General features: G+C 36.2%; 4 protein-coding genes across 4 annotated transcripts; 1 reads left to right on the plus strand and 3 right to left on the minus strand.

The window, feature by feature from the left end:
• Window positions 1-63: 63 nt before the first annotated feature.
• Window positions 64-1,514, minus strand: LOC146162533 (uncharacterized). The gene is made up of 2 exons (XM_083385223.1): window positions 1,214-1,514; window positions 64-335 (listed from the first exon to the last, which is right to left on the minus strand). Exons 1-2 carry the CDS (start codon window positions 1,512-1,514, stop codon window positions 64-66), a joined length of 573 nt encoding a protein of 190 aa, XP_083241349.1.
• A 2,411-nt stretch (window positions 1,515-3,925) lies between these two features.
• Window positions 3,926-9,316, plus strand: LOC146162534 (arsenite methyltransferase-like). The gene is made up of 8 exons (XM_083385812.1): window positions 3,926-3,980; window positions 4,897-5,165; window positions 5,530-5,666; window positions 6,368-6,519; window positions 6,997-7,128; window positions 7,905-8,023; window positions 8,435-8,569; window positions 9,106-9,316. Exons 1-8 carry the CDS (start codon window positions 3,926-3,928, stop codon window positions 9,184-9,186), a joined length of 1,080 nt encoding a protein of 359 aa, XP_083241938.1. The 3' UTR covers window positions 9,187-9,316.
• Window positions 9,317-9,964: 648 nt separating this feature from the next.
• On the minus strand, window positions 9,965-22,388 carry LOC146162535 (N(6)-adenosine-methyltransferase catalytic subunit METTL3-like). Its single transcript, XM_083385806.1, has 16 exons — window positions 22,269-22,388; window positions 21,582-21,632; window positions 20,944-21,065; window positions 20,482-20,587; window positions 20,161-20,278; window positions 19,641-19,752; window positions 18,552-18,722; window positions 17,551-17,659; window positions 16,020-16,258; window positions 15,205-15,318; window positions 14,425-14,498; window positions 13,972-14,010; window positions 12,498-12,606; window positions 11,867-11,932; window positions 10,885-10,997; window positions 9,965-10,113 (listed from the first exon to the last, which is right to left on the minus strand). Exons 1-16 carry the CDS (start codon window positions 22,360-22,362, stop codon window positions 9,966-9,968), a joined length of 1,785 nt encoding a protein of 594 aa, XP_083241932.1. The 5' UTR covers window positions 22,363-22,388; the 3' UTR covers window position 9,965.
• An 11-nt stretch (window positions 22,389-22,399) lies between these two features.
• On the minus strand, window positions 22,400-25,558 carry LOC146162536 (ribosomal protein S6 kinase beta-2-like). The gene has a single exon (XM_083385808.1). It carries the CDS (start codon window positions 25,545-25,547, stop codon window positions 24,030-24,032), a length of 1,518 nt encoding a protein of 505 aa, XP_083241934.1. The 5' UTR covers window positions 25,548-25,558; the 3' UTR covers window positions 22,400-24,029.
• Window positions 25,559-25,885: the final 327 nt, after the last annotated feature.

The following is a 25,885-nucleotide window of genomic DNA, read 5'->3' on the forward strand; positions in this document are numbered from 1 at the left end:
GCAAGCTTCACAAGCGAGGCAACGGCGCTGCAAAAGTTTAAAACACGCAAGATTCTGTTTAGGCTACAGTAGCTCAAATGGCACCTCGTGAATCGAAGCAAGCCAAATGTCCACGTAGTCGCCAGCATCGTCGATGTAAAAGTTCCAGGCCTTATGTATGTAAGCGTAAAGCACGTTGTACATTTCCTCGCTCTCCAAGTCGACCAGGGTTGCGTTGAAGAAGCGACACAGACTCCGGGCGTCCTCTCTTCCTTTTCCTGCCTTGTACTTGCCCACAGTAAGCGGCAGCCAGAAGCAAGACCCGTTGAACACAACGCCCGGACATTTCAGTCGCGCTGCGAAGACACTTTGGTTTAGACCAGGTGTTAACTAAGCCACGGTTAACGGACCAGATGCGGTCCGCAGGGTTAATTCTTACTGCCCGCGGCATTCCGCCCTAATAATGATCACGGTTAAAATATTGCCGGTTGGCAAAGTTAAAAACGACAATTTTATGAAGCTCTTGCTAGTTTCGGTTGAACAACTATAATTATGCTTTTTTATGTTTAGCAATATTCGTGTTGACAACGTTTGACACAAAAATGTATGCCAAAAACGTTTATTGAGAGTGTGATGAAATATACGCTAAACCGATTTTACCAAAATCAGCTTAAATATACTAGATGCATAAAAATTTTTGCCGTGACGTAATTAAAATAGGCAAAAGTACACTTTTGGGGACATGGTGAGGTGCCCCCTGGATCCGTCGCTGCTCTAGCAGCCAAGTCGATTACGTTATTAAATGAACAAAATAATAATTTAATTCTAGCTATTCCACAGTTGCAATGAAAGCAATAAAAAGCTCATAAAACAGGCTTATGAATACTTCGAAAAAATAAAACGTTTTTTCTGACTGTTTTACAAATCAATATATAATTTATTTGTAGCCGTTTAATTCGCTTAGGTCGCCGACTGCATTAGTTCACGTAGTTAAAGTTGTTGAGAATGGTTCTGAGCAAGATTGCTCCAAAATCTGATAGAAATGTGAGTCAAATACGAAGACATGGCACGTAACACATAATAAATAAATTCGCACTTATAAGAATGGTGACTTACCTTTTGTCCACTTACGAAATCCAAAAGCTTCGCTGTTGTAGGCTGCTATGCGCTTAGTATTTGGCTCGTCTCGTTAAAGGTTGACAAACACATCAACTATATACAGTTACCAGCCTACCTTGTAGCTTCGCTTCAATCCTACGTTCAACTCCCTCCCAATCAACCGAAGAAGCCGGGCCGGTTGGGCCGGGGGGTCCAGTTGGCCCCATGGTTCCCGGTGGGCCGCGGCGTCCCGGGGGTCCAGCCGGGCCTCTGGTGTTGGTCAAATTCCCCCCGACACTCGATTGTTGCATTTCGAACAAACTCCCAATCGGTTTGCACACCAGGAAGTCGTTTAACTGCAAATGCTGGATAGATGAGGCTGGAAGCGCTAATGACGTAAGCATTACTGCTAGCGCGAAGTTAAGCTGAACCATCATTTTATATCAAAGAGTGCTTCTAAAGAAATAATCCTAACATAAAAAGGTTTAAATGTTGCTTAAAATCTTTTCAAAACGTCAATTTTTTGCCACCGTCACGGCCTTTAGAACGATTGTAATATCATTTATAAAAACTCTTGTTTACGCCACAGTTAGCGGATCCAAGAGACTTTGTTCATTAGGCGCTCTTCACTCTATGTGGACTTGCAAAAACACATTTAGGTCATGGACACACACATTTTCAAACTGTCTCGCGACATTATGGCAACTGTCCCACGATTTTCTCGTATTTATGTTTCTTGAACCAGACCTTAACTATATGGTTCGGGCTTATTCGCCTGCGACTAAACCTTTATAGACGCCACATTTCTGTTTCGTACAGCGTCTATCAATATGTATGTTACAATCTTAAACAATTAATAGCCTACTTAACGTATTCTTTAAAACGACAATCTGCCTTATAACCGCGTGGTATTTCCAGTATGGATATCAGCATGATGAAATTCGCCCTTATAGGCCTACTGGCTAAATCCTCTGTTTACAGCACAGTAAACACACTGCCTGCCCTAAACTGTTAACAAAACTGACTGACAGAAGTTGTAAAGGAAATCCCAGTAGGCCTACTATATTAGAACGTATTCGTGTAAGGTTTACATCACGGATAGCATGAAACAGGCTGTGCGAAAACGAAACTCAAAAAACAACGTTGTGAAACTCGCTGTAATTAACGGTCGACTTGCGTCTATCCTGTTTACCCGACCCAACTTTTTCACGAAGTAGACTGATGGAGAATCCACCACGAACCAATAATTTGCTATAATAAACGAACAGTAACTCCATTGTCTCAGTTTTACAGTTCTTCTGAAAAGTCCTAAGGAGCCCAAAATCCTAAGCTTGTTTAGGTTACCTTACCCAATACGCTGGTAAATAAGAGTTCGAGAACCTCAAGGTGTGCTGCAACTAATTTTCTGCTATACGAATGAAAGTACGGACTATCAGCGTGGTATTCGAATGTTGAATGTGGGACTTTTGGCGAACGTTAGTAAGTTGTTTTAGTTATAATATTTTACCGAAATTCTTGCATGCAGACAAATCCACTGCCTTGTCTTTCCTATCTTGTATTACATTTTTGCATACGAAAAATCACTTTTGTGACAGATTAAATTGTATATGTTGTCTAATTTGCAATTTGCTATTTTGGTTAACTATATGGAACCTCTAACTATCCCCGGTAAATCGTTATATAGAGTTGTTTTTTAATGCGATTATGACATTTTATTTAAAATAATGTTATTTGTCATGCATTAGGGGATTTTCTGTCGACAGAATTAAAAAATTGGCGCTCTTTCACTTATGTACGTGAAAAGTTATGCAAAAAACATAACAAAATAATACCGCATACCACAACGCATATTGTTCGGGTTAGCGTTTGGATGAGGGTGGGTCAAGTAATATTATGTTTATTGTTAATAATAACTTGACCCACCCTCACCGAAACGGTAACCCGCACCCTAACCCAAACAATATGCGTTGTGGTATGCGGTATTATTTTGTTTTGTTTTTTGCATAACTTTTCACGTACATAAGTGAAAGAGCGCCAAAAAACGATTCGTGATTTGCTGCAAGTTAAATAAAAAGGTGCGCAACTTTATATTTATTGTGCCATCCACATGAGATATGACCAAAGTGTTTAGCAATAATTTAAAATGTAACATATTTGAAATGAGATTAACGGTTACATTAAACCTGCATTTTTACTACAGGTGTATCTACTGAATAATCATAAATCAATAATTTCCCGGTCTAATTACTAATACAAAACTGTTACATTTGGAAATGTGTCGCGACTCGCGACCCACCTGAAATACCTCTGAAATACCCCACCCAATAGGTCGCGACCAACTGGTTGGAAAGCACTGGATTACGATATGTCACTTAAAAAATGTTATTTTTCATATTAGGGGATTTTCTGTCGACAGAACCATCAGTAAATGTTTACAACTTGCCAGTTTTGCCAACAACAATCATTATTGCAAAACAAAAACACAAAATTAAGTCATAGCAAGTTTGTTTATTTTTTAAATTGCTAATGACCTATTTTTTCAAAACTAATATGAATTCACAAAAATTTAAACCTAAATTAATTGAACAAGAGTAGGTATTTTAAAAAGAGGTGTTAAAGAGGGAGGTTCTGTTGATAATGTTTTTTATTACAGCACACTGTTGTCCATGAGGTCTTAAACAAACAACTAAGCAACCGACAATGTCTCGCTGAGAATCCAATTGTGTAAATAAAGTTGAACAGTTAGTTATTGATTAACTGCAAATGTGCAATGGGCGCAATATAGCATGGTAAGTTCTTTGGTTGTTGCGAGTTCAGATTGTACACCTTTATTATTGCTGCGATAAAAATGTCTTGTTGCAAAAAAGAAAGTGATATAAAAGATGATGTGAAAGATTATTATGGTGAGACTACCAAACAATGACAAATTAAAAATGCACAGAACTTTTGGTTATCAACTTTGCATGTGAAAAGTCAATCTAATAACTAACTAAAAACTTAAAATACTACGTTCATTATAACATAGTCGTAAAAAGTCGTAAATTATTTTTTTAACCCAAATTCAACATGTGTTTAAATTTAATCACTTGTCAACTAACCTTAAACTATAACTCTGTTGGGTGTATCAGTACATTTAACGATTATTGCCCCTAGTTTAGTCTGTTAAAGCAACATTTTAAGACCTGATGCCGTTTTTTGGACCTTTTTAGGTGCCTTGTTTAAATACCTAGCAATGCTATGCAGCAAGAGCAATTTAATTTGTTTAAATCTGGATTCTGTTTAGATCCTGCAAATTAATTTTCCCTAATATCGAGATTGAATACTAACACATATTATGTAGGTTATATATATTTGTAATCGGAAGCAACAGACATCAGCCTTTACCTCTGATCTTGCGTTAGCATAAGTCTAGCTGTATCTCGTAGCTAAAAGTGGAGAATCAGCTCAATACATGGATTATCAAAATTTAAAGAGGTTATTCTCATTTATTGATTGTCAAGTATAAAAACCTTAACCCTTCACAGCGATATTTATGAGAACCGCACATGGCATAATTCAGTTAACATTATATTAATAAACATGAGTAGAATATTTATTTTACATTGTGTTACAGTTGGTGTTTCACAGGCAGTTGGATTCATTTGAGATTATTTGAAGAAAAACATTTATTAGTTAATATTAATATATTGTCACATTTGATTATATGCGTTACATATCTATGTGCATCATATTGATCATACTCAATGCTTATAAGTGACAAGGCAACTTAAAAAAAGCAACTTTTGGCAATATGAAACTGTTAATTAAATGAAATTTTAGGCAAAAAGCTCCAGTCTATGAATGATCTCACCACGCCAGCGTGCAAGACACCTTCACAACCCATTCCTGCGCACATCCGAGAGGCATTGACGTTGATACACGATGAGGTGGCGGCAAAGTACTACGGTTGTGGTATTGTGGTACCGGGCTGCTTGGACGGCATGAACATCCTCGACTTGGGCAGTGGAAGCGGTCGGGACTGCTTTGCCCTCTCTAAGTTGGTTGGGCCCCGAGGCTTCGTCACAGGAGTTGACATGACCGACGAACAGGTGTAAACATCTTTCCAATTAGTGTGCTATATAAATGTTATTTGGTCCAGTCATTTTAGTATTGTAGTAAAGGTTAACCTGGATATCATTGGAGTTGGTAATTGGATTGTGAGATATACGGACTTGTTTTTGACATAGGACATAAAGTTTTTATATATAATAAGTTGGCTGATAAAATGTCTTAATCGTATCTCAAAATAATTAGGTTTGAAATTAAAAAATGAAACAGATTTAAATTATCATTTAGAAAGTCTCAGTAAAATATTTGAGGCAAATATTCCAATTTTGGTGTGATTCTTCTTTTCTATTAAAAAAATCATTTTTTTAAATAATTTTAATCATTTAAAAAAATTTTTTTTTTCAGTTAGAAGTTGCCAACAAGTATATTGACTATCACAAAGAAAAATTTGGATTTGAAAAGCCTAATGTAAAGTTTGTAAAAGGTTACATCGAAGAACTGACAGCAGCTGGGGTGGAAGAAAACTCAGTCGACATTATTGTGTAATTGCATTTTTGAGCGTTTTTTTATACTTTTTTTGGTCAAAATGTTAATTTTCTGTCGTACAACATACTATCAGATTTTAATAACTTTAGACTATTTTTTATTCAACATTAAATTGGCACACTTTATAACAGTGGTTCTCAAACTTTTTTGAGCGCGACCTAAATCTGAGTTTTATGAGCATCTCACGACCCAAGCCTCAAACATCAAAAAATGTTTCTAATAAGCATGAAATAAAAAAGGCACGACAACCAGATATAGTAGCCTACACAGTTCTATGAAACAATGATTGATTACAAACAAATGATTGATTTATTTTAGTGTGATTGGTTAAATTGAATTTTTTCTTTTATAATATCAGCGTGGCTTGTGGTGACTGAAAGCTTTCTTAGCAGCTACTGTAGTTGGCTGCCATCAAAACGTTCATAAAACCACTTATGATGCAATAATCCAGGTTACAGATTTCAGGCCATGTGAAAAGCTTATCATGCAATAACTAAGTTATGATTAAATTAAAAATGCTTGAAAAATGAAATGAAGAAAGTTTGTTTGCGCAGGTTTGAATCACCATAGAGCGACCCATTTTTTGAACCTGCGCGACCCATACTTTGAGAACCACTGCTTTATAAGTTACTTAGCTTATAAGACTAGCTGCTTCAGTTATAAATGATGTCTTAATTTAAATGCAATGCCTATTCAGGTCTAATTGCGTCATAAACCTATGCAAAGACAAGACCCGGGCACTAAAAGAGGCTTTTAAAGTGCTGAAAGATGGTGGTGAGCTATATTTTAGCGATGTTTATACGGACCGCGAACTGTCGGAAGATATCAGGAACCACAAAGAGCTTTGGGGTCAGTTCAATGTTCAGTTAAACTGTTGAAGTACTTTCTTCATTAGTTTATTCTTTTAAAAGAAATTATTTCTAATTGATTTTCATCACTAGTAGTTCATTCTATACTTAACATTAGTAAGAATATAACAGTAAAGACTGAGATTACCACCAATTATTTTTTCTGACATGGACTATTTTGTAATTAATAGTATATTTGCCAATTTTGTTGCAAGACATATTTTATTTTTATTTTTGCCTAATAAGCAATACAAAATTAGCCATAGCAAACTCATTTGTAAAAACTCTTTTGTAAAAGAGAAAAGTAAGAGAGAGCCTCCAGCTACCATTCAGATGAACTCAATAGTACATACCTATTTTAATAAACATTAATGATTTTCTAAAAGAAGCACTTAAACTTAAAACACATGCTTAATAATTTTAACTTAAAAGAATCATGTAAAACTGACCCCTTTTCTTTTTATTTAACTAATTTCAGGAGAATGTGTGGCTGGAGCACTGGACTGGAAAGTTCTAGGACAGATTGCAAAAGATGTTGGCTTCGAGGTTCCACGAATATTAACAGGCACTTCAATTACAATCGACAAGCCGGAACTAAAGCAAGTTGTGGGCAAGTAAAATTACTGTCTGTGTGTACACACTGTACATCAATGGTTCTCAACCAGGGTGTGATTTATAATGCTCAAAGGAGTCAAAGGTGCCGATAGGTATTTGAGAATTTTTCAGAATCTGATTTTTTATCCATTGGTGAGCTTTTCGACACAACTATTTGTCTACGATTAGGGACCATTATATCAAAAAATATTTTTCATGCATGGTTAAATTTAATTGTGTTGTTCCAGTTCCATTTATAGTGACATTTCAGTAAAATACCTAACGTAAATTCCAGTCAGGGTGCCAAAAATCTATTCATTATAATTATTTTTGAGGGGTGCCTTAAGCCATAAAAGGTTGAGGATCACTGGTGTACATGATACAGATAAAGGCATGCTTTAAAGTTAAGTTGACCGATAGCCAAAGTTACAGTTAAAACTCATGTTTCCTTTTATGTATAGTTCTAAAGTCAAATGACATTATACGCACATAAATTGATCCTCACTTAGCAGCAGTTATTTCTTGACTGGCTGCCTCATTTTAGGTCGTGGATAAACTTTTATGCTCGTTTCAGTACTCACTTTTGGCCAAATCTAAGTGATTTAACAAACGATTATTTCTTCTAATAAGGAGCAAAAAGTGTACTTTATTGAGTATAAAAATGTTTTTCTGTGTGTGACTGTCACATATTTGTGCTTGATATGAAGCCCTGAAAAATAAGGCCAAGCAATCTAAACAGATTATATTTAACCACGTCTAAAATAAATCATGTTGTCATTAATTTATTATCAGGTGATGCCCGATTCGTGTCGGTTCTCTATCGTCTTTTCAAGCTCCCACCTGATGTTAAAAAGGAATCAGCATCTGTTACCTACAATGGCTCATCAGCTGGATTTGCAGATGCCTTTAAGGTACAAATAGACTTTCTTTAAAAATGTATCTATCATATTTCGAGATTAGTTCAACATTGACAATATTAGGGAACAGTATAACTGTATAACATCGACATCTTTACTTTATTTTTATCTTCAGCAGACAAGACTTGATCGAATCATAAAAAATATTTACTAACTTAACAGTGTTTTAATTAGGCAATACAAAGGCCTACTTTTAACCATGTTTGGAAATATATTCGGCTTTTATCTCATTTGAAAATAAATTTGGGAATTAGGAGTTTTTCAAAAGCTAAACAATTGTAATTCAAGTTAAAAAACTAAACGTTTTGGACTGCAAATATAATAATTGTGAATGATTACCTGTTGTCAATTCCCTGTCATGCATCGCTTTTCCAAGTTTCGAAAAATAAATAAATATTTTTTTAGTTCGATCACAGCTTGACATTTGAGACTGGAAAACCTGTCAATGTGGATGGTTCAACTGCGGCTATTCTTCGTACATCGCGATTTAAAAACTGCTTCACATTCGAAAAGGTGCCATGTTGCCAACAGATTTCTCCGGTAGGTGTTTTGCGTATCTCTTAAGTAGCGCATTTTTTGGTATATTTAGAAAGGGCGTAGGAATTGTTTGTTTAAGAATCGGCATCTTGTTACGTTGCAATCGTCAGTTGCGGATTTCGGTCATTTACCTGCGTGGGGCATATGTCTGTTTTTTTTTAAATGTTACTACAAGATTGTAAAAAAAAAAAAAATTTAAAATATTGTTTATAGAGAAACACTTTTTTTATGTTGCTTAGCGGTCTGAACGTATTGCTAGGATTCTTAAGCTTTTTGCAGATACCAACCTTTCATTAGGGTAATTTGGTGCCACTACATAAAGACAAATTCTATGGAATTCTAGACAAACTTTCGCACAACCGTGCTTCATCAGGTCAAAATATATATGTCATTATATAGTGCCACCTGATTACCCTATTTAGAATTAGACAAATACTTTTAATTGCACACGATTGACATATTCTGTAATGTTTTCTACACACATCATCGCCCCGTTATTATCAGTTGCGATTTCATTTCATACGTCTTGATCTTTCAAGGTGACCATGAAAAGTCCGTTTGAAATAATTGACCAGAACGGAGTGAAGAGTTCGACGTGCTGCGGTAGTAAATGCTGCTGATGTGGGGACGGTTCGCGGGCGATTGGCAAACACATTATTAAATTTCAAATCTTGTCGTTAGAACTATAATACCAAAATAATTGCTTACTGTGTTGCTCGCATGTGGCCAAGTTGCCAAATTTGTGTGAATGATTAATTCTGGTATCTTCTTGTGTTATATTAAGACTTAATTACTACCTGAAATGTCATTTTATTTATCCTAATCGATTGGAACTTATACAGATGAAAACTGTTTGTTCTCTGATATTGGTTTATTGAAAATCGCACGGCAGTGGAAATAAAGAAATAGTTCACAAACAAAAACTTGCAACTCGAAGATGTCTAGGAAAGCAACAGAACCATGTGCTGCTACATCGTTGTAGGCCGGTGTTTCTAAAAACTTTTTTCGCGGCAACCCTTATACTTTAGCGGCCGACCCAATTTTTTTCACAGAAAAACAGCAAATAAGTTTCTTCGTATTGCCTTGTGGCAATTTTTCATTTTGGAGCAATGTTGTTAAAAACCGCTTAATTAATCTAATCACGTGGACTACTACTATACGATTAGTCACAATTTGCACGGAAATTGTCATGCGTGGACGAGGACGTATGTCGTATAATACGTAGCTTAAACAGATACCAAACACAGAATACAGGTGTTCCATGTCTTCACGATTTTTTGCAAAAAAAAAAAAAAAAGTACATCTTAGACCCGCTAATGGTATGTATGTGTAGCGTACCAATTAACCAAAGACAGGAAAGATATAGAACCAGAGGCAAATAAACGGGGTAGCTAGCAGTTTAGAAGTTGTGTCCGGTATTGCCGTGTGCTGCTTGCGCCTTGGTCCTCGGTTTGGTGACAATTCCGTCCGGGTACTTTTCCTTGAACTTCTCAACGCTGTCGTACTCGGCCAGATGCACGCCGTCCAGCTGGTTGCCCAAGGTCACCCTGGCAATCAAGCGAAACAAATAACTGTGTTGCCAGCGAGTATTTGCAAGAACTGCAAGTTTAGATCGTAAGTCTAGTTGTCATGTCAAATAAATATAATCTAAGGATTCATGACGGCCTGTCAAGTTTTACCATAATGTAAAATATGTTCGGATTTCAAGAAGGACTGTGGAGTCGGAGCCGGACTCCTGACTCGGCGGAGTCCATAAAATTTTGCTGGAGTTGGACTCTAGTAAGACTATTCGAAAATACCCGAACCCGACATGTGTAGTAGCAAGTTGTTAACCGATAAGGCCGCACAACATCATACGTTATCTGGATTGATAAGTTGTATGACCCCCCTAGGAGTGAATTGCTGTTCAGTGTACACCCACACTTTTTTGGTTATGGTGATACACGGCTATCGAGTCGCAGCCGGAAACGGCAGGGTCTGTTAATTTGGCTAAGTCGTACTCGAGTTTATTTTTTCGGCTGGAGTCAAACTCACGTTGTTTTAAAGCGACTGCGCAGCCTTGGTCAGAACAATCAATAAAGTCGACATATTCTTGGTTCTCTAAAGTTTCGCCAACGACTTTGCCACCATCAGTGCAAAACATTATAAATTTTAAAACACGGTAATAGATAAAATCCATTTTAGGCGCCAAGGTGGAGCAGCACACTGCACAGGTTAAAAAACACCAACCTGCACAGTGCACACCTAATAGCTTGTAAATTCCCAAAAAAGGAATTAACAATTCTCAGAAATATCAGTGTTAACGATATAAACCTCACCAGTTTGGTTGAATGTTGTGCATGCGACCGAAGAGTTCTAGTTTTCGCGTGCCGGGTGACAACCTCTCGATCAAACCGTATATCTCGTCTGGCTTGTGACTCGTGTCTCGGACCTACGTGAATTTTAATTGAATAAATTAAAGTTGTAAGCAGTGGTGGGATTCAAAATTTTTGTCAGCCGGTTCTATCACAAAAGTCCTATTTTTCAGCCGCTTCTGTTACAAAAAGTTGTATTTTTTGGCAAACAAACTGATTATATACGGCAGAACTTCATTTTACAAAGATAAATAACAGGCAGTGCAGTAGCAAGAACATAATGTATAACTGTTAGTGCGAACTTGACCTTCGCAAGGTTTAAAAAACACACGTGAGCTACTTGGATCTAAAAATCGTTGTATCAAATAAGATGCAAAAATCCATTGACAGTAACAAGTAAAGCTAACCGGTTCGCTCAATTCATCAAATTTCGTGAGACGGTTCTATAGAACCGGTGCGAACCGGCTGAATCCCACCACTGGTTGTAAGGCAACTTACTTATTTATTTTAACGATTACTTTTTCTCATTTATTTAATCGAGCATGCCCCGTTTTAAAAATGAGCACACCAGAGATTTATAATAAGGTTGTAAGTAACAAGCTTAGGAATCGTGAGGCTTGGGTAAGCTACAAATCATTTAAAATAGGACGATAACCCTTTTACACGATTTCAACCAAATTTAAATAATAAATATCTGCGCCTTTATATATACAGTAGGCTATGGTAACGCTTGCAATTAGAAGTTGTAGTAACAGCAGAATAGTCTTGGAAAGCTAGCAATTCAGGTCAGACACTATTAAAAGATTTTAAACATATGTGCGGTACATATTTCACCGACAAAGGCATCGGCAGTAGATCTAAATTGGAATGAACATTCATTTGGAAATTTTTGTTTCTCCGTCGAAATTACGACTATGTGAGCCACTGCTTTAAATTGCACACTTACCTCTGCAACTAACACGTCACAATCTAGACGCCGGTTAATCCCCTTCGGGTTTCCTTTGATTCCAATCTAGAAAAGTACAGAACATTAAGGCAACAGACACAGTCGAAATTGGAGCACCTCACTATTATCCCAATATGGGTCGCAGAATGTTTTCTACTTTTTTTTTTTTTTTTTTGATTTTTGGTGAAATTTATCTGATGAGCTTTAGCTCAAGGAGAATGTATGCCCCTTGCCACAAATCATTTTGTTAAGATCTTAGTCCTAGCATACTTGCCTAGTCATTTAAACAACAACTCAATACAGCATTTACCAAAAAGCAGGAATTAGAATATAATTTGCTGACATGGCTATAGATACAGTGAAAGTAATTAAACCATTACCTTGTTAATATTGATAAAAACTGTAACAATAGCACAGTATTTAATTAAAAGCGTAATTGTACACAAAGTTGTGTGTATTTGAGTTTAACAAACTATTCGATAACCATGAAATCATGTACTTTAAGTTTTATCCTATTTTTAACAGGAATCTAATCTAATGAATAGTAGACAGACTTGACAGGCATACTACAAAGCATTGCCACAAAAGCAACCGTTAAGGCCCATTATGGAGTTGCTATTTTTTCACCTACCAAGCAATGCTCTTTCCCGTGATTAATCCAATGACCGGTTCTACCGGTCCGGATCAATCGTTGTAGTTGGTTGGTTTTCACCCAAATCAGCTCATCACACCTTTTATACCTGAAGTAAAATAGACTGTTTTGTTCGAAACCAGAAAATTATGATCATGGTAGAAAAAGTTAATCGCATGGAAAGCTTCACTAACGACGCGCTACCGTTGATTTGTAAAATCACTTGTGATTTCCATATTTATTTAATGTATGGTTTCACTGTTGGAAGATAAGCTGTAGTTTAATCGTCACGCATTTGGACGCCATACTAAAATATGAAAAAAACACTTAACACAACTGTGGAGCATGCCTACTTAGTGTTGTAAAAACGAGGCGCATTCCAGGACAGCTCAAGTTTTTGTCTTGTGAGAATAATAAAAACTTTCACAGATGAAGTCACTAAGTTACGTCTTAAAAGCTTTAGCTTGTGTAAGTTTCCAAACGAAATACTAAAAAGCAGTGTTGTAAGGACTTGACTTAAGTCACTGTTTTTAAAAGTATTTTGGTCGAATGACTTGGGTTGGAATTAAGTGTTTTATTTAACGTTTTATTTTTATATAACAGACTTGGACTTGAGTTATTTACCAATGACTTTACTGGGACTTAAGTCATTTTTCAATTACTTGTTTACAATGCTATCAGAAGTCAATCTAAATCAACTCGAATGGCGGAAAACCCCTGCCCCTAGTACTCTGTATGTGTGACGGAATAAGAGCTACCGACATTGCGCCTTTTAAGCTGTAATTTAAACGTGCCTCGAAGGCGCTCAAAGTTTTTGTTAACCGCAGTTCGTTTGTTCGTGGAATTAAACTACTCCAAATTGCCGCCTGAGCACCGGCGTACAACTTTACAAAGGTAATTTACATTCTCTGTGTTAAGTGGTTGCGGATTTTAATAGCCGGGTTGGCTTGGAACGCGCAGGTAAAATCGTTTTTATTGAGAAAAGGAATCGTGAAGAAAATAAAAATTTCGTTCTCTGATTTGGACCACCTTGTCAGCAGACTTATATGACTAGTTAACTTTTCATAAAATTTGTGCTTAGCTTGTGTGCTCTATTTTTAGTTTGAAAGTGGTTTTCGACTTAACGAGAATGCCAGTTTGTAAAGGATGTTTAAAAAACTTTTCATCGGAACTTTTTTTACCATTTTACGCATGCAGGCGAATTAGGCAGCGAAAACGCACCAATCTTTGAACAAGTTGCGGTTTAATACAAATTACCGGTAAATTGAATTGACATTGTTTAACAAAATGATAGTTTAGTTTAGTTCTAGTTTTCGCTAATCCGTTAAACATAATATAATTTGGAAAAAACTAAGCATCTCCAATTTTATTCTGATTGGGAAAATCTAAAAGCCATAGATTGTCAAGAATATATACCAGCATAGCCAAGAACATTATTGAACGTTAAAAAGCAGATATCGAATAACAGACTTACCCCCAGATGTCAAATAGTTGTCGTCCCAATTCCATTGCCCTAAACACGGATACAGCATTCAAATAAAGGTTAACAACACTTTTATATTGTCATTTAATTCGATAAACATTTTCGGGACACCTCTTTAAGAGCTTTTGATGCAAAATCTACACAAACAAAAAGAAAATTCCAAAACATTGAACTTGCCTTTTCTTAACGTGAATGTAATGGCAAGGAAAAAAATGTTGTTATAATATTTAATGAAAAACTTTTCAAAATGAATAGTAAACATTGTAATTCAGGCCTGGTTTATATTGCAACGTCTTTTTGGCAATAATGCCCTCAATAGTAAATCTATATTTTCAAATTTACTCTTTAGCAGGAGTTATGAAAGCCCAAATAAACGAAAGTCGTAAGGTAATACGAAAAACTTTTTGTGTGTCTGAACAATATCTCCAAACAGAAATACCTCACCTTCCTGTTACCCACAGAAACATTAGACCATCGTCGGACAAGTCTTGGATTCTCATCGCTCTCATTTCGTCATCCTTAAAATATTTACGTTTATTTTACTTTGGCAGCTTTGGCTAATCATAATTTACAGCGTTGTAATTCATTGAATTGATTGGAGTCTTTCGGGAAAATTACTCGAACTGAAATTATTGAGACGTTTTCATTAAATAATTTTAGGTAAAAATTAATTATTCTTTTCTAACCAATTTCTGCTTGTGTCACAGTCTGCTCGAATTTTTTTACGTTTTTGTTTGTTGCCTATCGAGGTATCTCTTAGGATCAAATAGGCCTAAGTTTACTAACTTAAATAATTTTATTTTGGTGCAACTGACTTGACTTGAACTTCACTTGCTGTGACAACGACTTGGATTTAAATAAGTTTGGAAAAGACTTAACTGGAAGTTAAATCATTTCACAAAGACTTGTTTACAACACAGATAATTATTTTTACCATACAATACGTAGCATACTCCCTCGCAACCTAAAAAATTAGCCACCGTAAACCAGAGATATATCCCAGTAAAATAATTTATAGCTTAAAAGCTTTGTTTTTTTAGCGAAGCTTTGTTTTTTTTCAGAATCAACTCTATCGCTTAACGCAACCATTTATTTCAGTAAAACATGAAGTTTATTAACAAAAAAACACTTCAAAAGAGCTAGATCACAGTTGATGTACACGTATTTTTAGGCATTTTTATAATGTTTATCTACTAACATGACCGTCCTATGAACAAATGTCACCTGCATGGTTCCGTAGGGAAGCTCCATGTGAATGTCCCACGGTGGATCCGCCATTATAACCGAGAACTTTCCCAACACAGAGACGTCCAAGTAGCGGATGTCGCAGTTTATCCACTGAAACGTTTCACAATAAAGTTGGTTTGTGTTATCCAATCATCAGATAGTAATGGCGTCGAAAACGAGTTTTTATTTTTTTTAGCCACTTTTTACCAAATTGTAATAAATCAATTAAATCATTTAGCCCAAATAAATGAATAATATGTGGAGCTTAAACAATTACAACACTAAAAAACGCGTATTATATCAACTTGCAAACAAGTCACTTTACGTTGGTTAGAAATAGGAACTGGTATTGAATTAACTCCATGCCATTCTAGTACAATGGTCGCTATATTATAGAAAAATGCATTTTCGTCCTAAAATAAGGACTATACGGAGTCCCTAAAACAGTGGTTCTTAAACTCGGGGTCCATGGACACCTTGAGAGTCCGTGAACTAGTTTTATGGGGGTCTAAAAGGCCTACTTGAAATATTAGTGTATACTTAAGAAGTAATCATTTTTTAATGAAAACAGTTTGATTAAAAATAAAACGGTTTTGCACTGAATATATTTAGAATCCATTTCACCTTCACATTTTCGGACCGAAATCGGTAAATTTATGAAGTCTGTTTGTATACCGTGACGTCAATTTATGACGTCATCTTAGAATTTTTTTTGCCTACCGTGGTTCACGCGAGGCAAAAAAGAAATTTAAGGGTTCGCGATAAAAACAAGTTCAAGAATTCCCGCTCTAAAAGAAGTAATTTCGCCCTACCTGAGGAGGCAACATCTTCCTACTCAAGTAATCCTCATCCGAGGCGAGCTTTGGGAGGAGATTGAGAGCAGAGGAGGAGGAGTGAGAGGAATCTGCTCCTCCCTCTCTCCTCCTTGCTCCTTTTCTGTGTTTGCGTGGATCGAGGTCAGTGCCTCGGTAGTCGATCTCGTAATGCACGTACTTGCACGTGTCCATGTGAAAGCAAGTGTTCAGAAACGAGCAGTCGCCGAGCGATTCGTCTGCGCAAAAATAAACGGATTTTTTTGTGGTAACAGTTTTTGGTGATAACTAGGGCGAATAGTTATCGTCAAAATTTACACGGTAGATCAAAGGATTTTTTTGTGGTAACAGTTTTTGGTGATAACTAGGGCGAATAGTTATCGTCAAAATTTACACAGTAGATCAAAGTTTTGCAAGTGTTCAGAAACGAGCAGTCGCCAAGCGATTCGTCTGCACAAAAAAAAAACGGAACACTTTTGTTTTGTGGTAACTATAGGGCGAATAGTTTTTGACTTACCAAAAAAAGTCACACACAAGTGAATATTTTTGGACTTAAAAAAAAGTCAAAACTTTGTCAAACTTACACACAAGTGAGTATTTTTGGACTTCGCAAAAAAGTCAAAATTTGGTCAAACTTACACACAATTGAATATTTTTTAACTTTGCCAAAAAAGTCAGAATTTTGTCAAATTTAAACACAAGTCAAAATCAATAAATATAAATCGCTCTTCTGGTGTAAACAAAGTATAAACCGACGTTTCGGCAGCAGATACCAGCTGACCTCATCAGGGTTAATAATTAAAACGAGAGTGCGTTAGCCATCAAATAAATCGCCAGAAGAGCGATTTATATTTATTGATATGTTGCCTGGTGGAGCTAACTCTATTTACAAGTCAAAATCGTTTACATTTGCTGTGTTTAATTTCTGCGTTGGTTTGCAGTTATCCCATTTTCTATTTCGATAAATAAAATGTTAGCTACATTTTTTGGGAATTCTTTTTTTTCGAAATTACTATATTTTAAGGGCGTTTGTACTTAAGCAAAACTATAACGAGTGGTACCTGTGTGCGGCTTGGACAACTAGATAATTCTAGTTTTCTAATTTAATGAATTAGAGCGAAATGCGACTAATTCTAATTCTAATCTAATTTGATCTAATTCATAGTTGTTATTTATTCTGATTTAACTAAAAAGCTACTTTGTCCAACGGCATTTTTAGTCTCAAAGTCAAAACAAAGAATTTAAATTAATACTGTTCGGTCGGATCGACTTATTAGTTATTTTTAACAGTCCAAAAAGCATAGGCTATGCTAAAACATAAAAAACTAGCACACAAATATTTACCATTCTCGTTATTATGAGAACAAATTGCGATTTAAATATGATAGATTGTACATAATTAAATATAATTCTAGTTCGTATTCTAGTTTAAAATCTGTTTTTCAAGAATCGGTAATTCTAATTCTAATCCAATTTATAAAACAAGAGATCTAATTTGAAAAAACTGAAATTAATCTAGTTGTCAAAGTACCTGTGTGTGGCTTGAGAATCTTGCGAAAGTGTAGTTTCTGACACGACGAGTAGGATCTGTTGTGTCGAAGGCACTCGTCTCTGGTCGCGTACGGACAAAACTCCCGCACCTAAAGAAGCACAAACCGCGCTTACGGGGACGTTTTATTCCTAATAAGAAGCCCAGATGCATCAATTAAGACCGGGAGTTAAATCAGTACGACTTGATAAGGACTAAAGCGCAATGTATATAATAAAATTTATTATTAAATAAATGCTTCAGTAGATCAATACGGGCAGTTATATAAACGAACAGAATGCAGCACTGGTGTCAGGGTCGTTTCTCGACTTGCGTTAGCGTTTAAAAGCATTGTTTTTAAAGCAAAATCATTGTCACTGAATCAAATTTCTAATATTAAGTCTAATAGTTGTTGTTTCGTTCGAGAAAAACTTACTTTACGCTGTATACATTTACCTACGTAAAGAACGCATTGAAAAATGATTGATTTGCGCTATGTTTTTTGCGTAATTTAATGTTCGTATCATTTTACAAATATTTGAACTATATCATTTTACAAAATATTTTGAACTAATTTTTGCGGTTTTTCTGAAAAAAAACTACTCCTGTCCCACCTGGGCGTAATGTCTTTCGTTTACACCGAAAAAATCGAAGGGTTAACAAGATGAAACCCCTAAATGCCACGTTTTTCTACATACAGTTAGCCACAAAGGACGGTAAGCGCCGTTATTTCGTGTTTGAAAAAGCTTTGTTGGTGGAGTTCAATTTATTTTGAAACTTGTTTTTTTTTTCGGATGCAAAAACGTTGGTTATTATTTTCGTTTACACCAGAAAAATTGAAGGGTTAACAAAAATCCCTAAACTGATTCGCTTTCCTGGGCAATGTTCCCCTTTAGTCCGCATCGGTTAGTGTCATTGCGTCGGTTAGTGTACTTGTTATGTTGTTAGAGTCCTTATTTTTGCGATTTCTTAAAAAAAAGCTTTTTTTGCCCTACGGAACTCACCTGTGATCCTCCAAGGGAGCGGAATTTTTCGGCTAGTGATAGCTCTTTGGTGGATGCTGTTCTCAGCAGCTCCTGGATCTGGTCGGCCACCCTGCTTGTGTCCTGCTCCTTTGCCGTCTTGGTCGACAAGAGGGCCTCAATGTCATCCAGGTCGTCACCAACCCATTTTGTCTGTTATTGTAAGGGGTGATAAGTAGAAATGTCCGATAATAGGATCGAGCCGATGCCCGACGCCAAGCGGTAGTTTCGGAAATTAAATATATAAGTAATATTTGAATTGATTTAACAAAACAGTATAGACTTTCTTGTCTCAGTCAAAATCAGTCACTATAGGTTCTAGTTTATAAAAGAGAAATATATTTCGCCAATCACGGCATCATCAGTCTCTTAATTCGAATGAAATCATTGACTGATGATGCCGTGATTGGCGAAATATATTTCTCTTTTATAAACTAGAACCTATAGTGACTGATTTTGACTGAGACAAGAAAGTCTATACTGTTTTGCTACCATTCGAAGTCATTGTCGTCACTAACGTGCATTAGGGCGAGGAGATATCTTCATATCTTCTTTTTCAAATATTCGGTTTGCATTGAATTGATTTAATAAGTATTTAATCGCTGGGAAATAGCCCAAATTCGGGTGGGCATAAGATAATTTCTCGTCCAGGTTATATAGGATTGTTACGTTACAAGTTGATGTATTGGTACCTAAGGCGTTTATGTAATTATTAAATCAACGCACATTGTTTGGATTAGGGTGCTGGTTAGCGTTTGGGTTCGGGTAGGTCAAGTATTACTAATTCTATCTCACTTCAATTGATCTACGCCGGGAGTTTAACCTAAAGGTCCAATTAAGTTTATGTTCTTGCAGATTAGTTAAGTCAAATTAGTGCATTGTCCAAGACCTTAAAGTCTAAAAGAGATTTTAATCCTTTAGATACACTAATCATCGTAGACCTTTTGGTTAGAAATGCACTAATTCCTGACAGATTGGGTGATTCACATAAAAAGATTTTTACAATACTGCCATACATGTCGAAAAGTTTTGTTTAGAAGTACAGTAAACACTAAACTTCTTCAGCCATACCTGCTTGTCGACTTTGGCCGTCTTACTGCGTGGGTTTGCGCTTCGGCTGCGTTTGTCGCTGGCGCTTCGCTTTAAACTTGCTTTATCTGGTTGGACCGCCGAAGGTTTCTTTCTGCAATGTAAAGGGTAAGTTATAAAGCCTTCGTAACAGTGCGACTTCGATTTCAAACTCGCGACATTGGGACCGTTTCTTGGCCCATTGAAAACCGGGGCATAGGGTTGTCAGTAGGGATGTGTGATAATATCGGATTGCCGTTGATATCCGATGCCATGTAATAGTATATGTAGTACAGTACTCGTCACATACTAGGGTGGTATCTTTGCTGATCCTATACCAAATTGTAACCCAAACCGTTTTTACGTTAAAATGTAAATTTCAGATACTTCCTGACTCTAAAGCAATTGTATGTCCAATAACTTGGAAACTACTACTTTTCGAAAAAGAAAAATACGGCTATCAAAAAAATATTTGTACATCAAAAGCGTTAGACGCAAAAACAGCAAAGTTGTGTAAATTTACGTTTCCGCAGATCCTGAATCCCTGCTATGTTTTTCTCCTGGCCTTGCCTGCAACTCTCCAGCAATTGCGCTTAATTTATCTTGTTCGGCTGAGAGGACTTCTGTGATTGAATTGGTGCCTACAAAATAGTTATTATGTTACTTTAATGTTAAGCTTAGCGGTGTTGTAATCACTAAAATCAATGGCCTAATTTAAGTACACTAAGTCGTTTTTTACTATGGCGTGACTTTGGTGTGCCAAGTCATTATTTTTTAATCACTTGCCAAATTTTAACAAGGGCTTTAGACATAAACAGTTTTAACAATATGGCATCAGACTCACTTTTAATGGAGATAAACTTCTGGGCTGCCAACTTTTGAAGCAAAAACTCAACCTCAGCATTGGTGGCTTTCTTTTTCTCATTTGACTTTGATGACTTTTCAAGAAGCTGACAAAACAAAATTGAAAACTAAATGCTTGTCTTGTATTTGCATCAAAAGTGCAAAAAATTACATCTGTGATGAATTCAGTATTATAACAGGGAATATGTCTTCTACATATGTATTTCAATACAAACTGTACCTTAAGGCATAGTCATTGTTCCTCAATAAATAAATTTCTACACATAAAGTCAAGTAAAAAACATGGAAATATAGTGTGCCTTTATGGAGCAAAAGTATTTTGATTTGTAAAATACGCTTAGTCATTGCTTATCTATTCCTAGTTTGATATTATTAAACAAATCAAAACAAAACAAGGCACTGGTAATATCAAATCATGGCATATGCAGCAAAATTGACTGACCTCATTCAATCCAGTTGTGATCGTTGTTGTGTTGCAAGGAAAGTTAAGAGTTGAAAGACACAAAAATTGCAGCAGGGTTTCTTCTATTTGGGCATCAACTTGCGTCACAACTTTTTCCTCATCTAAATTTAATATTTTTACCGGATGTCTCATTTCTGCAGCCCGGCAAGTATTTTTTCAATAATTTTGTTTCAGGATCTTATTCAAACTTTGGGAAATGAAAAGCAAAACAACTGGCGACACCACAATTTGCCTTGGTAAAACATTGTAAAGCTGTTAAAAGAAACTTTTTGATTTTGTTTAGCACAATAGTTATACAACTTTGTTTCATGGCCCAATATACGTTTAAAATAAACTTTAAAAAATGTGATTGTTTAATCAGGGGAGGACCTAGTATAGTTCAGGGGGCGGGGCCCTGTGATGTAACAATAAGCCAAGATAAAAATGTTCGTTGGTCCCAAAAAAACACTAACTTTTAACATACAGAAGAACGATGATTTTACTGCTTTCACCCACAACTACATGATAAAACTAAACTAATAAAAAACATCTCAAATCCCTACAGGACCACATTCTGGCCGCGGCCACCAGTTTGGCGACTATTGCTCTATGAAATTGTGTAATTTTGCCAATCTTACCTTCTGTCTTTTCTCCTTCTGGAATAAAAGATGTTGCAGAAGAAAGTACATCTAAAAAACATTTTTTTTGCAAAGTTTCTTAATTCCGAATTAAAAACAACATGCCAGCATAATAGAAAGATGGCGTTTTCAGGAATACACCAAACCATGTACTTAAAAATATAAATACTTTATACCCAAAAGTGAATATTTATCCCTATTTGAACTTAAATTCCAAAAGCCATGTGATAAACATTATGAAAAAAAAGTCATTTAGATACACATTTTTAGAGTTTTTTTTACGTTACTAATAATGTCAAGTGTTTTTTTATTATAAAGCTGCTACTTTGCATATTATTTTAACCAGTAGTTCTTGATACTTTTTAGTATAGCCACCCTTAAAATATACCCCTATTTAAAAGTCAACTTATGCAAAACAACAATGACATTTTAATTAGCAAACAAACTATTTAATATCTACTACAAACACTTGTAGGCCTGAAACTACCTTTTTGCAATCATCCAAGAAATATAGAACCACATACACAGTTTTAAAATTACGCCCTAAACAGCATTTAATTATCCCTTTAGATGAGGTAATTACTTTCTTTAGTCCACAATTAAGAACCCCTGCTTTAGAAACTTACTTACAACGCACTGTATAAACATTTATTTGTTTTTGCCAAACATTAAAAGATGAAAAATCACCTTTTCTTTCTCTCCTTCGTTTTTGCAATCTTTCTCTCAAGCTCTCCTGCTTTCGTTTGTGTTCCTGTATGTTTTTCCACGTTTCAGATGACATCGCGTCGCCAATAAAAACAGCAGCTTTTTCTCTACGGTTTATTTTATTTTGGTAAAAAGAAAACAAAAAATGAACGGTTGAAGGCTCAGAGAAAACGTTCAACAAAGAAGCGTAAACAACTGACTCAAATGCACAAAGTGTAAAATTGTTAAGACACTATGGCGTTTTTTTAAAGAACTGGGTTTTAACTCGACATATGTGATTATTAAATAAAATAAAAACAGAATTTCCTAAATTCTTAAAGAAACAAGTCAACTCTTCACAGCCATTTGCAAAGAAAATATTGCATGAAATCAGTGTTCCCTCTAAGGCTATGCATTTGAAACAAAAAAGGGTTAGTTCAGAAGGGGACAAATGTTTTATTCTGAAATATTGGCATTTTTCCACAATATATTTTATTTCTTGCCTTTATTTCTTGCCATATTCCAAAACATGTTTGAAAACACCAATTTACCAAGACCCAGTACTATATCTGAAAATGTATTACAAATTGATTATCCAGTCATTCACTTTAATAAAAAAAATAAAAATTTTTATAATTTTGTACATTTTTGATGAACAATTGACCTCAAGAGGGAACACTTCAATACCTAATATGTTTAAAATAATTTAAAAACCAAATTTTTTTGCAGCAATATTTATGGCTTACAAAAATAAAATTATTTATTAGTACCTCCGAAAATTATAATAGCAACAATGTTATTGGGGCACTGAAGTCTGTGTACTAAAATACAGTAAAATAGCTTAATTGAAGCAGTGATTTATTTTATAAACAAGAAACACAATGTAAACAGTCGCATTGCAGAGAAAGAACTGTTGTCAATGTATGTTGTCAAGGTACACTTATTGGACATGCACCAGACAAGAATAAAAGCCTAAAACATACAATCACAATTTTAATATCACTAAATTGAAGTTAATTATAATCATAGGATATAACAAATTTGATTTTAGTTGAAAAATCATGGTATTACCGGTTCAACAATAATCAGCACCCAGGTTAAACAGGAAGCATTGTCATTTGCTAACAATAACACCTATTAGAAGTGTCTTGTTTTAATGACCTAATAGATTTCCTGTGACTAAGCATTTTTTTAAATTCCACTGTATTGCGACAGTCTTATGCACTAATAAAGCACAAAGTTCAACACTTGCCTTAATACATAATTAAGTTGTTGCACACATTTGCAACACAAACAATAACTAAATAAACCAGCACGCCGTGCATACTACCGACATGGCTGATTTTACTAGATACTTTAACGCAAATAGTAAAGCGCTACTTAACTGTATTTAAAAACACCCTTGAATTGTACTACTAAAGAAAGTAAGGTCATCGGTGATGTTTCTCCACTAAGAACAATAAAAACCCAGTAAATGGCAATATATATGTTGAGATGCAAAACAGGCTAACTATATAGTCGGTAAAGATGCCAAAAGTATATATAACAAACAATTGCCTAAAACATGCATTGTAAAAATTAAAACGTTACTTAAAATAATAAATACTAGTTACAAAAATATGAGAAATTGGCAAACACACTGGAAGTGTCGTTCATTCAGTGATCATGTGGTAACTTATTTTGCATCCAAATTAAATTAAATAACAAGAAGAATAACTGTAGATGCAAGAGCGCACAATACACCTTGTACAATTGAATACCGACTCAGTGAAATAACTTGAGGTGCTTTTTATTTTTACTGGCATATTTTGCTCCAAGTTCGCCGGAGTTATTGCCCCGCATTGGAATAGGTGGGCTTTTTTCATTTCCGATGCCCGACGTTCCAAAATTTGACCCGTTGCTGGGAACTTGATGGGTGAAGGCAGAAAACCCGGGTTGATTGGTAGACATGGTAGGCTGGGCTGTGGTCACAACCACCGGTGTACAGTCCATATCCGTACTCATGTCATGAACGATTGTCTGTGATTGCCAGGGGGCGTCGGTTTTCATTGGACTTAAGGGGGTGCCTCTTCGCGGCGACCTTATTTCGGGGCCAACGAATTGTTCGCTGATGCTGTCAAGCACCGAAGGGGCAACATAAGTGAAACCCCGAAAGACTTGGTTTGCACTTTCCGACAATGGGCAGTTATCAGGGCTATCGACTGGGGATTGCTTGGTGAACTTGGTATCAAACAGACTGACGTCTTCTTCGTTTTTAAGTGGTGGCTTAAACGGTGGCTCGACCTTTTTTGCCAAAAGGTTATCCCAGTTTATGTGCTTGAAAAACGGATGCCTTCGCACTGATTTATCGTCATCAATCGAAGCACCAAGTCTGGATTGAGCATGCCTTTTCAGCAGCTTTTTTAGGATATCCTTAGCATCGGCTGTTAGATATGGGGGGAGGGTTAGTTTGCCTCGGAGTACTTTTTCGATGGTCTTCTTTCGGTTTTCGGCAGTAAACGGAGGTGCACCGTTTAACATGTCAAACATAAGGGCTCCAAGACTCCACCAGTCAACTGCCTTGTTGTGGCCAGACCGTGTTAGGACCTCTGGGGCCATGTACTCTATGGTTCCGCAGAATGTGTGGGTGATGGCGCCTTCATGAATCGACTCTTTACAGAGGCCGAAATCTGTGAGCTTGATGTGCCCGGACATGTCCAAGAGGATATTTTCCGGCTTCAGGTCACGATAGATGATCCCCTTACTATGAAGGTGGCCGAGGGCCATGGTGATTTCGGCGAGGTAGAAACAGGCCATGTCTTCCATGAAGATACCCTCTCTTTCGAGGTGCATGAAGAGTTCGCCGCCGCTTAAGTACTCGAGGATGAGATAGAGTTTTCCCCCGGTCTGGAAGGCAAATTTAAGATCAACAATAAAAGGATGTTTCACATCTTCCAGGATATTTCTTTCTGCTTTGGTGTGCGCAGTATCTTTCTGGTTTCTCACAATCGAGGCCTTTTTCAGCACTTTCATGGCATAAATGTTTCCGCCGTCCGGTTCTGTCATTTTGCGAACCTGGAACACTTTTCCATATCCGCCTTTTCCTAGCACCTTTAACAGCTGGAAACAGTGTGGGCCCACTTTTTCTGATCCCTTATTCACGACAGTCTCTGTGAGATCAATGGTTTCCAACTCTTCGTTCATAAAATCACCCTGCATTGCTTCATTTTGCTCGTAGTTGTCCTCGATTTCGTTGTCTGAAGATATTTCAGTGTCCAAATCAATATCAAAAACACCAGCCATGCTTAATGGAATGTTCTACGAGCTGTTGAAACAAAAAAAATTATATTTTAGATTAATTCGGTATCATTTAACTTGTGTTGATCAGAATTACTAAAGCCTATATTCCAGTTGTATTTAAACAACTTGCTCACATATCCTTCAGTGCTGGTTCACAAACCTAACACTTTTTTTACAGTATGTAAACGAGTTGTCAACTAGAAATTGCAAGGAAGAAATAAATACGGAAGAATAAGTAAAATAATACTTGACCCACCGAAACACCTTTCAACCCTAGACTAAAATGTGGTGAGATTCTAGACAAGTGCCTTGAAACTATACCTGTACTATAAGAAGCTTTG

The sequence above is a fragment of the Ascidiella aspersa genome, chromosome 3, assembly GCF_963924565.1.
Source record: "Ascidiella aspersa chromosome 3, kaAscAspe10.2, whole genome shotgun sequence".
NCBI classification, from domain to species: Eukaryota; Metazoa; Chordata; class Ascidiacea; order Phlebobranchia; family Ascidiidae; genus Ascidiella; species Ascidiella aspersa.